The 13,767-nt window shown below is 54.9% G+C and overlaps 1 protein-coding gene across 1 annotated transcript; it reads right to left on the bottom strand.

Moving 5' to 3' along the window:
* Positions 1-8,058: 8,058 nt before the first annotated feature.
* On the bottom strand, positions 8,059-12,390 carry PDX1 (pancreatic and duodenal homeobox 1). Its single transcript, XM_047872374.1, has 2 exons — positions 11,988-12,390; positions 8,059-8,504 (listed from the first exon to the last, which is right to left on the bottom strand). The coding sequence occupies exons 1-2, from the start codon at positions 12,388-12,390 to the stop codon at positions 8,059-8,061; spliced, it is 849 nt and encodes a 282-aa protein (XP_047728330.1).
* Positions 12,391-13,767: the final 1,377 nt, after the last annotated feature.

Genomic DNA, 13,767 nt, shown 5'->3' with positions numbered 1-13,767 from the left:
ATTAACTTCATTCGTCAGCCACTGCTATTTGTGGTTTCTATCGGTCACTGCCAGAGGTAGCCAATACACTAACATCTAAGGAAATGGCTTATTAAGGAGGTCCTGGGATGATCACCTATTCTTGGGGGCCTAGGGACCCCTGAACAAATTTCACCTAAAGATTTTTTATTTTTGTCATCTCTACACCCAACACGGGGCTTGAACCAACCATCAGACTATCCCTAAGTTAGATAAACATGTGTGCTGTGGGATGCCTGGGCAGCTCAGTCAGTTGAGCACCTGACTCTTGATTTTGGCTCAGGTCGTAGGATCGAGGGCCGCGTCAGGCTCTGCTCTGACTGTGGAGACTGCTTGAGATTCGCCCTTTTTCTCCCTCTGCCCCCTCCCCCACCCATGCTTGTTCTCTCTCTCTCTCAAATTAAGAACATAATAATAAACAAACGTGTCCTTTACACATAAAGCTAGCTGAATTCGGGCATCAGTCAGCGTGGCTGGCTTTGCCTCTGTGTTTTATAGAGTTGTTGGCCTATTTTCTCCCACTTGTCAGCACCAATGTGACTTTTCAGGCCAGACGCTGTCATGAGAAGCCAGGAGAAGATCCAGCTACCCCTATCAGGGGAAGATCTGAGGACATCCGGGAAAAGGGACACCTCTACTTTGGGTCACTGTTGTTGTCTCCTCTGGGCTCCACTGTCCCTGCTCTAGTGGGACAAGAAAGACCTCAGCTTCAAGGGGCGCCTGGGTGGCTCGGTCGGTTAAGCGTCCAACTTCAGCTCAGGTCATGATCTCGCGGTTCGTGGGTTCGAGCCCCGCGTCGGGCTCTGTGCTGACAGCTCAGCTCTTCACATACAGTATTCTGTTTCACCCTCGCGACAATCACATGGGATGGGATTATCCCTCATTCACAGGTGAGTTGACAGGCTCAAAGAGATTAAGTTATTTGCCCTATTTCAGAAGGGTAGTAAATAGTGGAGGCAGAACTAGAAGTTAAACCCTACCCAGGGTGCTGAGAAACAGCACTTTAAACTTCCAGATCTGTCCAGGGAGCCTTCGCTTTCTCCTCCGTTGGATCCATGGGGCATTGATGACAAAAACCAACATGAAAGTTGGCTTGTGCTTTTCCCAAATCTGTTTGTTTGTATCTTTGTGAGAGGGCCCCTTCATCCAGAGGAGGGATAATCTACTCTGCAACACTTCTGACCTAGAAAATTAGTCTTTGAACATTAAATGGAGATAAGCCATGCATTTACTATTGCAATAAATTCAGTTATCTAGTATTTTCACCTAAAAAACATCTTGGAGATTATTTTCTACATTTTATTGGGTTTCTTGAGCTATGGAAGGGGGAACAGCTCCATGGGATATATTGATTTCAAACTGGCAGTGTTTTCACACATATCTAGAAATGTGAAGCTTCTGGATTTTTCAGGGCATGTATAAATAGGATAATGTTTCAAGCTCTTAGGACTTGGAGATGACTCACTGAGAATTCAAGAAAACACTAGAATTTATTCAGGTGATATAAATTACTCGCAGCAGGGGTGCCTGGGTGGCTCAGTCGTTGGGCGGCGACTTTGGCTCAGGTTATGATCTCGCGGTCCGTGAGTTCGAGCCCCGCGTCGGGCTCTGTGCTGACGGCTCAGAGCCTGGAGCCTGTTTCGGATTCTGTATCTCCCTCTCTCTGACCCTCCCCCATTCATGCTCTGTCTCTATCTCAAAAATAAATAAACGTTAAAAATTTTTTTAATTACAGCAAAAAATACTGTAATAATTTTTACATGTGCATCACTGGAGGTAGAGTTGTGTGTGTTCTATAATGCAAAAAAGAATCTGATGATATAGCATATATTTAAGGTGTCCATATGGTCTGTGTTTAGGGAACGACTCCAAGCAAGTCAACTTAAAGTTGACTTATCAAATATCACTTAAGGTTTGAGCTATCTATCCTTTCAAAAGCCATGGCATCTTATGTAGAGAGAAAAATAATTTTGATGAAAAAAAGGAATGAAATTTTATTGTGCCCAACCTAGCTCATGATACGTAAATACAGCATATTTTAATATGGGGACTTGGCGTTGACAGGTTACCAGACCCATTTCAGCCAGCCACTTTCACTCTTAAAACAGTTACTGCGGGGCGCCTGGGTGGCGCAGTCGGTTAAGCGTCCGACTTCAGCCAGGTCACGATCTCGTGGTCCGGGAGTTCGAGCCCCGCGTCAGGCTCTGGGCTGATGGCTCAGAGCCTGGAGCCTGTTTCCGGTTCTGTGTCTCCCTCTCTCTCTGCCCCTCCCCCGTTCATGCTGTGTTTCTCTCTGTCTCAAAAATAAATAAATGTTAAAAAAAAACAAAAAAACAAAACAACAACAAAAAAAACAGTTACTGCTAGCAGAACTTGACCTCCGTGTCCTACCCAGATGTTTCCTACCCAGAGTTGCCTGCAGCTCAGTTCCTCCTGCCCAAGCTGTCCCCAAGTAGCAATTTCCTGAAGGCTGGCTGCCAGCTTAGAGGCTATATATCACTCCTAGTCAGTTCCTCTTAAGGGAAGTCTTTCTGTTTCCCGCTGCCCTGCCTCAGTTTCCCTTTGGATCTACCCCCCCCCCCCAATTTAGCTTGCCAGAATGGGTTTGAGTAAAATTTGATTTCAATGTTAACCCAGAAATTCCCTCTTCTGATCCTCTTTACTTGATTTTCAGAAGAGTTCCTAGATGATGCTGTTGAAGTACGGAAGACCTTAGTTGTGCATTTTTTTTTTCTTAGGAAGGAACAAATAATAATTCCTTATAGTTTAGTAGTCAGCTCCCACCAAGCTTCCAAGCTGTGTACTTCTCAAGACAGCTTTTCCTGCTTTCAAACATTGTGTCAACACAAAGCATTGAGACCGTTACCTGAGTGGATGGTTTTGAGCAGACACTTGGAAGATAGCTGTGCTGGGCAGAAAAAACGAGTATAGAGGAGGGTGTCCCTGGTCCCCAGATACACATTGCCACCCACTTAAGACACTCTAACCATATGCACACAAACATACATAGGCATACTTAGGCAAAGATAGAGACTCACTCTAGCACACACAGCACACCGACATAGACACAAAGATCTGGAGAGAAAGAGAAGAGGGGAGAGAGAATGAGGGAATGGGAATATAAGAACAGGCAGATTTCATCAACTCGAAAGGACACAGCAATGCTTTGATTTCATTCCAACTTAAATGCTTTGAACTGAATTCCTTGCAGAGGAGATGGCGAGGGCGACAGGGCTAGACCAAGGGGGCTGAAATTAACGTGAGAGACCAAAACAGCCCTTGTGGTCCAAAAGGAGAACTTGGGGGAACTGAATAAGCTCCCATTTACTCAGGTAAGCTCACCAACAATCAGTTCAATCTCCGTGACGGCAGACACCATCCGGAGAAGAGGTGATCCGACTTCTCTTCCAGAAATGCCCAGCGCGCAGTAAGAGCCCCAAAACTGTTGCTGAATGCAATTGGGCACCGGTCCCGGATCGAAAGGTGCAAGCGAGTGACAGACAGCAAGCCTGTTAAAAACCACAGGCAGAGCCTGAAAATCATCACCAACCGTCAGATGTTGGTATTGCATGGCACGAGTTTTAGCTTTTAAGGTGAGAACTTCTTCGAGAAACTGTCAGGAAACCTACGGGAAGAGCTGTACCTCAGAAGGAAAGGAGATTTTTGTTTGCCGTGCACTCTTTCTGGCACTGCGCGACTGCGGCACTCTTCGCGAGGAGTCCCGAAGCTTCGGCCCCTGCTGCGTCGCGGGCGTGCTTTCCGGGGTTCTCCACCGCAACGCCCACTCTCTCGGTGGCTTAGAGAGAGGAGGGGAGGAAGTCGGTGTCGGGGGAGGAAGTCCGCGCTGAATTTTCCGAATCCCAGGACGGGCGCTTTTGACAGAGCTGGGAACCCTGCTGCAGAAGTAGGAGCGCCGGGGAGCGCTCCTTTTGGCCCCACCAGCGCTGAGCGGCGCTCCATCAACCTCGGGTAGTAGATTTCAGAAGCGCAGGGGGATGGCTGGGCTTGTGGCTCCAGGTTGCATGACCGTCGGGGTCTGTCTCGACGGGCGTGGAGGTGCAGGCGGGCGCTCCTGGGCTTGTCTGCGCCCCGAGCAGAGCCCCGCGGTCCCGGTTCCTGGAGCGCACTCCGCTCTCCTGGCGGGCGCGCACTTGCGCGCGGAACTGCGTACGGCTCTCCCGAGTCCCGCTCATCTTCCGCGCCGACAACACTTGCCCTGAGGGCTTTCGAAGGCCACCGGTGCCTGTTTCCCGCAGGAGGGGGGCACGCCCAGCCAGAAGAGCAGAGGGAGGCTGACGGCCCCACCGGAGAGGCGGGTACCCGGGTCACCTCTGGAGTTCCGGGAGCTGGAGATCACTTGACTGGCAGAACGAAGCCCTTCTCGAGGCCCCGCTGGCTGGTTTTTGTTCTGTTTTGCTTTTTCCCAGCTCCAAGAAGGTCTCTCCTCACTCCAGAGACGAGGCTCTGTGCGGGGGCTTGGGCTTGGGGCTCCAAGCGCCCCGGCCCCTCCGGCCCACAGGTCGCCTCCAGTTGGCCAAGGGTGGCCACGTAGAGTCGGAGATTCACGCGTTGAGCCCCACGCGGGTCGCCCTCTGGGGCCTGACGTAGTACCCCCCCCCCCCACCGTGGCCAGAGGGGTCGGGACAAAGGCCCCCGCTCCGTTGGCGCCGCTCAGGTGGAGCGTCCAGAGGCACCCACGACCCGGGCGCCCGTTCCTCTTTCGTCCTCTCTTCCAGGCCCATCTGGCTAGCTGGGCTGCGCTCTTCGCTGCCTCCCCGGGGCCTCCCTGGAAGGCTGGCCTCTACCGGCAACATCACTGCGCCCCTGCCACTGTCCTCACCCCCACCGCGTGTACCGGCGCCTGGGAGCCGGGCTCGGGAATAAACACTCCAAAGACATGATCTCATTTAATCCCGTTAGGCGCCCATTTTATGGAAGAGGCAGCGGAGCATGAAGGGGTTAGCTCAAAGCCACGCCGAATTTTATTTTCCGGAATTCAGGCCGCGGGCGCGGGGACTTGAAAGCCGGAGTTCTTCCCCGCGGGCCGCACAGGCCCTGGCGGCGGGTCTCCGAGTCGCGGTGAGCGGCCCAGTTGCGCTTTCAGCGAAGCTTAGGGATCCCGCGCCCTGTCCTGGGCGGTTGGAGACCGCACGCCTGGCCCCGAGTCAGCACCTGCGCCCCCGACCGCCCCCGGTGGCCCACACCTCTTCTCTCGCATCGGCGAGCCCTCCAGCCCGCGCGGAGAGGCCACGGTGCGGTCAGGACAGCGCACGACATCGGGACGGGAGCCCCGGACAGGGAGGCGGGTTTGCTCGGGAGCCCTGGAGCCATCCCTGGCCTCCGAGGACCGGTCTCCGCGCCTCCACCGACCGGGCGGCTGAGCTTCAATTCAGCCGGTCCTCCCCACCCAGCGTCAGCTTCCCTCGTGTAAGATGGGGACCGTTTCACTTACCTGGCGAAGGTCGCTGTGGGAAAATCCAGAGTTTATTTATGAGGAAGGGAGTCGTAAAACTAGGAAGTGCCCGCTCGAGATCAGTGGTGACGCGAACAGGTCACATCATCAGCGACAGCGTGGGGATTTGTCAAAGGACAGGGGCTGCGAGGGCTGGCAAGGAGACTCGCGAATCTCTGCAGCCAGAAGCTCCCGGGCTCGCTTCTCAAAAGAATGATGTTGCCAAAACGGTGATGGGGAAGGAGGACTCTTTCCAGGTAGTGAATTTAAACACTTTACAGGCATTCTTTGGTTTAAATCTCACAACTTGGCCATGTAGTGTTCACTTCCACCTTATAGATGCGGAAATCGAGGCACAGAGTAGTTGAATCATTTTATCAAGGTCATGAGTCAGTATTTGAGGGACCCCGGGTTTGAAGGCAGATTTGCTTCACTCCAGAGCCCAGGCACGTGTGGAGAAGCTTTGGGCATGGTCATTGTCTCCCCAGTGAGACTTCTCACTGATGAGAAAGTTCCCCTTTCAGATCGACAGATTTCCTTTAAAAAATGTTTAAGTTTATTTTGAGAGAGAGGGAGCAAGTGAGTGCAGTGGGTAGGGGCGGAAAGAGGGGAGAGAGAATCCCAAACAGGCTCTGTGCTGTCAATGTGGGGCGGGGGGAGGGGGGGTTTGGGCTCAATCTTGGGAACCTGGAGATCATGACCTGAGCCAAAACCAAGTATCTGGATGCTTAACCGACTGAGCCACCCAGGCGCCCCTCTGTGGATCTCCTTTAATTTGGAGGGGCGTTAGGACTCAAATTCTTTCTTTCAACAAACAAACAAAACAAAACAAAAACTAAGCCCTGCTGTCCCTCTGCAAAAGAAAATACTAGCAACAGTTCCTGGGAGTGAGCCAGTGCCCCCCAAAGGTGGGAGCACTCAGGTGCCCTTAGGTGCCCAGCTGCGGGAGGAGCAGGGTGGGCCCAGAGATTAGAAGCCTGCTAAATCAGGGCCTGTTTGCTCCTAATACAAGACACTGTCAACCTTGGGGCTCCAGGGGTGGAGACTCATCCAAAGCAACACTTCCTTCAGAAGAACCGCCGAGAAGGCCCTTGACCCAGACCTCTGTTTGGGGAGGCAAGAGACCCCGCCAAGGCCTTGGCCAGCTGAGAGTGTTTCCTTGGCTGCTGCGTGGCCCAGGATGGGCTGCTCTTGGTTCTGTGCCATGCACAGCCAGTGGCACTTAGAACCCCCCCACGCGTCTGGGCTACACTGCCTGAGAGATTCATCTTCAGTAGTGACACAAGTTAAAAATGAAACCAAACTGAACATTCAACCAGCTCATATGCTGCCCCAACCTCAAACCCAGACGTAGTACTTCTAAATTGCTCCTTTCCCCCTGGTTAGTACCAAAAAATAAAAATAAAAACACGCTGCTTTAATTTTTGAAGTGAAATGGAATCGGTGCGTGGCAAAGGCCTGAGACAAAGCGAGGAAAATGAGTGTGCATCTCTTTTCCATGTGATCTGTATTTATTAATCCTTTTCCACAGACACCACCTGACCACGGGGCCCAGACCCTGAAGCAAGCAGCTGACCTGTTAGGTAACTTTAAAACTTTAAATAAAAATAATCAGTTTTCAAACTCCCCAACCACATACGTTTTCATCATTTCTAAAGATGTGGAAATCAAGGGTCTCTGCAAATAGTTTCCAAGGTGGGCCGGGCCACGCGGCTTGCCTTTCGGATTAGCCTCCCTTGCCCTGAGACTGGGAAGCAAATCCACATAGATTTAGCTCCAAATATCTTCAGTTTAGTGAAGGCTCAGGGGCCATCTTTCTCCCCCAGTCCCTTGCTCTAGGCCCACCTCCACCTGTCTTCTCTCCAAGCATTGGCCAGACTGGATGTGCAGGGACTCTGGCACCCTTCTGCCCCAGCCCTGCTGTTGCCCAGCCATCCTTGCAAGATGTTCTGTTCTCTTCTTTGGAGGAAAGAGATGCGGATTGAAGGATAGGAGCTGGTGAGGTATGTGGCTATACTCAAAGGATTTTTAAAAAGTAAGAGGAAGTTGGGGAGGAGGAAGAGGCGGGAGGATTATTCTAATCCATGGGCATCAATTTCACTAGGTCTTTGAAGCCTTGGAGGTTTCCTCTCCGTCATTTCTAAGCATTAAGGCAGAAGCCCAAGTAAAACGGGCTGTTTTAGGGCAGATTAAGGCACTCCAGCTTGCCTGCGGTGTGTTGGGGGCGCATTCCAACTTGTAGTTTCTGTTGTTTTTTCTTGAGCTGGTTTCTCTAAAGAGGTCCACGGTTCTGGAGCGCTAGGAGCTGCACAGCAGCGGCAGGTGTCGCCAATCCGACAATATCACCCGAAGAGGCCCCAGATATTACAGAAAACCTCTCTTCTCCTTCCAGAAGGTCTGCCGGCATCTCCCCCAAGGTGCCCCGATTGGCACAGGCACCCGAGAACGCGAGTTCTCCCCTTCTGTCTGGGGTGGCCTCCCCCCTTTGAACGGCCAGGGCTGGTTGTCCACACCCAGGGTCCTACTCCTACCCTCCCCCCTTCTTTACCAGTGGTCAAAGCCTCCTGGCAAGGAGGAGCCCCCGTCTCTCACCGGGGTTCCTGTGGCCGCAGGGGCGCGACACTGGAGGGCTGCGGCGACGCGCTAAGGCCAGGTGGCAGGCGGCCTTCTCGGGCGGCGGCGGGGACGGCCGGCGGCACGGCACCACCGGGGGGCAGCGGTGGCGGCAGCGCCAGCAGCTCTTCGCCCGAGGTCACTGCGCAGTCTTGCTCGGGTTCCGCATCCGCGCCACCCCCGGCCGCTGTCCCGCAGCTGCGTTTCTTGTCCTCCTCCTTTTTCCATTTCATGCGGCGGTTTTGGAACCAGATCTTGATGTGTCTCTCGGTCAAGTTCAGCATGACGGCCAGCTCCACCCTGCGCGGCCTCGAGATGTATTTGTTGAACAGGAACTCCTTCTCCAGCTCCAGCAGCTGCGCGCGAGTGTAGGCAGTGCGTGTCCGTTTGTTTTCCTCTGGCTCTGCAACATAGGCGCCGCCTGTGGGCGACAGGGCACGTGAGTGTGGTCTCTCGACCCCTGGCCCCACCCACGCAGCCCAACACTGAAGCCCCCGTCCTGGGAGTCCTGGTCCTCCCAGCTGTTCCTGCCACCGAGCCTCAACTTCCTGTCCCAGAGCTCAGTCTGGCCTCAAGCGGACTTTCTCCAGTAAAGGTCCCCTTTTCTTGGAGGTCAAAGCTGTGCGGGGCTCTCAGGCTCTCTCTGGGAGCAGGCCGTGGGCTCTACGAATCGTGGCTCTTCGGTGGCTTCACTCGGCCAGCGTTCAGGTTGATGGTCATTAAAATGCCCACAATAGTTATCCAAACGTACCCGATTCTACAAAGGCAATAAAGTGCCTTTAATATAAGACTTAACCCCCCCCCCCCAGCTTTCTGATGGTCACCCACACAGTAAGAATACATTTCAGAGCATTACCTGTTTCACACACTGACACAGAACTGACCCCCAAAAGTTCAGAACATAAAACCAAGCAATCTTTATCACATACGATACACCTAATTTTCCCCATTGTTTACTATTTTGTTTTTTTTTAAAGGTCTCAGCTCAGTTAATTGCTTTCACGACCAACTTGTAAGTACAACCCTCAGTGTGAAAAAAGCCTTGAGCTAATAAAAACCCTGATCTCATGACATATATTGTTATATCTGACTATTATCTCTCTAGTAGTAATATTGTTATAATCATGCCCGACTCCAGAGCTGGTAAATTCTTCTATAATTGTTTTAACCTCTGCCCAGGCCCTGGGGAAGGGAAACTATTCTGGGCCCGGAGGAACGTCCCTGTCAGCCCTGGCCTCCGTGTTCTGGGCCCCAAATGCTGGCAAAGGTGAGGGGAGCCTTGGGGTCCCGCTGGGAGCGGAGAGCCTCACACCGGACGGGGTTGGAGTCACAGGCTCTATTCCAGCTCCTAGCCCAGGCCCAAGGAAGCAGCAGCTGGCCCACACGCCTGCTGTTCGTCGCTGTGCACCAGGTCCTGAACTTTTCCTTTTTCTGCCAGGTACCGACTGCACCCCCAGGCGCAGACTTCGTCGAAGCTAAGTTTCACTAAACACTCTAGGAAGAGGCCTAAATCTGCTTGTTTTAGGGCGGAGTCTAGGATATTTCTCCTGTGACTGTTAGGAAGCTTTAGGCGATTGAAAAAGCTAGTGCGTGTGTTTGGAGGGGAGAGGGTTTATTAGGTGGGAGAACTAGGCCCGCTCTCCCCCAGGCCAAAAGGAGGCGCCCAGAATCCAAGGCTTGGGCAGAGTCAGCAGACGAGTCCCACTCCCTGGGGAGCATTTCCAGAGTCTTATGCTTCTAAGCTTTCCTTGGCATAGGAGAGAGGAGAGGGAGCCTTAAAGGAGCGTTTAAAAAGGCCCTCTGAGGTTCTTAAATTCCATCCATAATCTCTTGGGACCACCCAAGGAGACCTATGCCCAGGACGGCTTGGCAGGGGATGCCGGCGGGTGGCCTTACTTAAGAAGATGTCAAGAGCCCCCTGGGTCTGCGCCCTTCCCTAAAGCTCAGGGGGAGGCAGTTTAGGGGCAAGCCTGCCAGCAAGGCTGCTACAATTCATTTTTTTAGGTCGTTTTCAAACGTGCCTACAGTATTGTTATTAGCATTCATATCTGTACTGCAAATGAGAACCCTCTGGTCACTTTACCCTTCCCAGGCGTTTGAAACCCCACAGGAGTGGACAGGCGAGTTCACACACGCTTGAAGCTCCACTCCTTAGAGAGTTTCCCGGGAGGACCTCGAGGTCGCAGGAGCACCCCAAAGGCAGCTTCCAGGCGAGGGGGGTCGGTCCCTTCTCCCTGAGCTGAGCTTGCAGCGGGTCAGAAAGCTCTGGCAAAGGGCTTTCCGGCCGGACTCTCCCACCGTAGGATGTTAGTTACCCTTTCAGGGTTTCCTTCACCCCAGGGCAAGGCGGACGATTAACCAATAGCATTTACCGTCTGGCTCCCAGGGCCCGCCCGAGCCCAGGCGCCACCAGAGCAGGGGTCACACCCCGGGGGTGGGAGGTGACCCCACTTTAGGCCTCGCTCGCCCTTTTCCCCCCCGAGGAAGCTGCAAGGACGGCCGGGAACGTGGGAAACGTGCGTCCTTAGGTCCCACCCTGGTCGAAGGACGTGGTCCTTCCGCCTCCCAAGAATCCCGCGTTTCCCAAGACTCCCCGGCCTGCGGCGGCCGACGCGCTGGGCCGCGTAAGGACGCAGTGGCGCGGGGCAGCGTCTGGCGCCCCCCTCGCCCCCGGCTGCGCGGTAGGTGGGGGAAGACTGCAGCCCAGCTGGGCCCTGTCCTGTCCTCGGACCCGCCCGGTCCTCACCACTCAGCCTTCACGAAAAAGTGAGCTAAGGGAGAGGCGAGCCCCGGGCACCCTGGGCGAGCCCGGGCCCCACAAAGCCCCGCCGGGCCGCGCCGGGGTCTGCGTCAGGCACGGGGAGGGCGGGCAGACGGGGCGCCGAGCCCCTTTCCCCCTACCCCCGACTGCTGGAAGGAAAAGAAAAGTCAACTATGCGCCATGCAGGTGTGACCAGAGGTGGCCCCGGCACGGAAGCAGTAGCAGCGTGTAGCGGCGCCCAGGCCGCGCCGGAACCTGCCGCCAGCTCCTGGCGGGGGAGGGGGCCTGGAGGCCGCTCCGCGTCTTCGCCTCGCGGCTCCGGGGAAGACCTTCTGCGACACGCCGGGCGCCTAGGGCCGCGGGGACACGGGGCTCACGCCTCCCCCGGCACAGCTGTTGCAAGAAGGGCATTCCTTCTTCAGATTTACTTCCTGGGAAGCAGCGCGGGGAGACCCCCTTCGAACGCTTCTGCTTGCTCAGATAGCGCACCAGCATGGAAGACGCCTCTCCCAGCTGCCTGCCTCCAGCCTGAGCGGCCCGGCCTCGGCCTGGCGGTGAGTACCCCCTCCCCGCCCCCTCCCCTCCGCGCCGAACATCTTCGCGGGCTTGATGCAGTTCGTCTTCCCTGCTTTCCGGCATCCGCTGAGCGCCCCCGACACTGCCCGTCTCCTCTAATGACGGCTCCCGGGTGGGCTCAAGGCCACAGGGGCCCAGGACGCCAAAGGCACGCCCCGGCCCGGGTCGGGAGCATCCTAGGGTCTTGCTCGGCTTCCTAGACGCTCACGCCGTGGAGTCCTGGCCAGGTGGATCCCTCCAGTGGAGGAGGATCCCTCCGGAGGGTCAGAAGCCTGAGCTCAGCCAGGCCTTGGCTGGCTGGGGGAGCGCAGGCTGCTGGAGTTCAGCGTATAGATAGGGAAGGAAGGGTTTAAGCGCCCAGGAGGAGAGCTGAGTGGAAAAGACGCTCCAAAGGGGACCAGAAAGGCGCTTCTGCGCGGGATCGCCTCGTTGGCTCCCTGTGGAGTTTAGTCCGACCCTGGGTTGTCCATAGGGGCTGGGAACGCGAACCGGTAGAGGGTCTTGGGGAGCCCTTCGGCCGGGACGGGAGCCGGTGAGGGGACTAAGGGGATGAGGGGCCGGACTTACCTGCCCAGTGGCCTTTCCACGCGTGAGCCTTGGTAGACTTCATCCACGGGAAAGGCAGCTGGACGCGGCCGGGCTCCTCCAGGGCGCCTGGCTCGGCTCCATCCGGGAAGGGCCCGGCCGGAGGGTGGGGGAGCGCGAGCTGAGCTGGGAGGTGGTGGTGGACGTGCGCCACCGCGGTGTCGTCGGCGAGGGGGGGCACCTCGTACGGGGAGATGTCCGGGGGGCTGCCCTGCTCCAGCGCGCCCAGGGTCGCCGGGAACGGGGGCGGCGGCGGCGGGGGCTGGCGGCCCATGTACAGACACGCGGGGGGACTGGCGCTGAACTCTGGCGCGGGGCCCCGCTGGTAGGCGCATGGGTCCTTGTAGAGCTGCGTAGCTGCATAGTACTGCTCCTCGCCGTTCATGGCTGCTGCCCGGGTTTGGAAGCCGGGGAGTCGGAGCTGTGTGGCCCTCCCGCTCCCGGCGCCACCCCCGCTAGCTTTGACAGCTCGGCTCCGCTCCGCAAGGGGACCCGCCACCGGCGGGGACAGGCGGGCCGGCCGCAGCGCAATAGGCTCTGCTGTGCCCCACGTGGCTCAGCCTGGGGCCATTATTGGCCTGGCCGACTGCCTTAAGAAGCCAGGCCCAGGTACCCAAGAGCACCTGCATTTGTTTCAATTTTCTCTCTCAGCTGAGTTTCCCCGCACACACCTGTAGGCCGAGCTGGCCGTGCGATCTGAAGTGGAGCGTTCGTGAAACTCTTCGAGCTTCGAGCTGGGTTCAATCATAGAAATGTATATTTTTCATCATACTTTAAGTGGTCTGTTTTCCTTGTTTGTTTGATAATATACACAATACACTAATTCATTAATACAATTTATACAGATACATAATGCCGAGGTTGTGCATTTAAACTTTTTTTTGTAACTGTTAGGGAGTACGGTAAAAAAAAAAAAAAAGTTTGCAGACCCTAGCTCTATAGGAAGGACTTGGTCTTGTGTCTTATTTATGAAATTTGTACAGGATCGCAATGATGCCAGTGAACTAACCCATAAAGACCCAGCATTGGTTGTATGTTTTTTTTTTAATTTTTTAATGTTTATTTATTTTTGAGACAGAGGGAGACAGAGCATGAACGGGGGAGGGTCAGAGAGAGAGAGGGAGACACAGAATGTGAAGCAGGTTCCAGGCTCCGAGCCATCAGCACAGAGCCCGACGTGGGGCTCGAACTCACAAACCGTGAGATCATGACCTGAGCCGAAGTCGGACGCCCAACCGACTGAGCCACCCAAGGCGCCCCTCGTTGTATGTTTTTAAACTGTGGCGTGCTCGGGGGACTTCCGGAGAGTAAACTGTAACTTCAGAATTGATCACAGTGGCATTAAAAAATTTTTTTTTGGTAATTGAAGGGCATTATTAATTTTGATTTGGGGAAATTGGGGCTCCTTTGACCAACTCAGTGCAGTTTCCTAATGTGGCAGAGGGGGAAAGAATTAGCGTCCCCTCTTGTGGCTGGGAGGAGGGGACGGCGTTGGCACGGGGTTTCCAGATCCGCGATGGCTTCCCACGGATCCTGAGCCCCAGTCCGAGCCAGCTAAAGAACGTGTGTTCTGCGTCGGATTGAAATAAGGCAAGCGCTTCAAGAGAGGAGGGACGTGTTTAGAAAAGAATTAAAAGCGCTGCGTTTTAATGACAGCGTCAGTCTGTGACCTCCGCTGGGTAACTTCTGGGTATCCTGCGGTCCTCACTTAAATAGGGCCTGAGTTTTTCCGACCGGATGATGCAGACTATCTCCGGGTCGC

This window comes from Prionailurus viverrinus, chromosome A1, assembly GCF_022837055.1.
Source record: "Prionailurus viverrinus isolate Anna chromosome A1, UM_Priviv_1.0, whole genome shotgun sequence".
Classification (NCBI taxonomy): Eukaryota; Metazoa; Chordata; class Mammalia; order Carnivora; family Felidae; genus Prionailurus; species Prionailurus viverrinus.
This window is presented reverse-complemented; position numbering and strand designations above follow the sequence as displayed.

Coding starts and splice junctions, on each gene's coding strand:
- PDX1 (XM_047872374.1), bottom strand. CDS start 12,390: ATGAACGGCGAGGAGCAGTACTATGCAGCTACGCAGCTCTACAAGGAC. Junction 8,505..11,987: donor GTGGAAAGGCCACTGGGCAG/GTAAGTCCGGCC, acceptor TGTCGCCCACAG/GCGGCGCCTATGTTGCAGAG.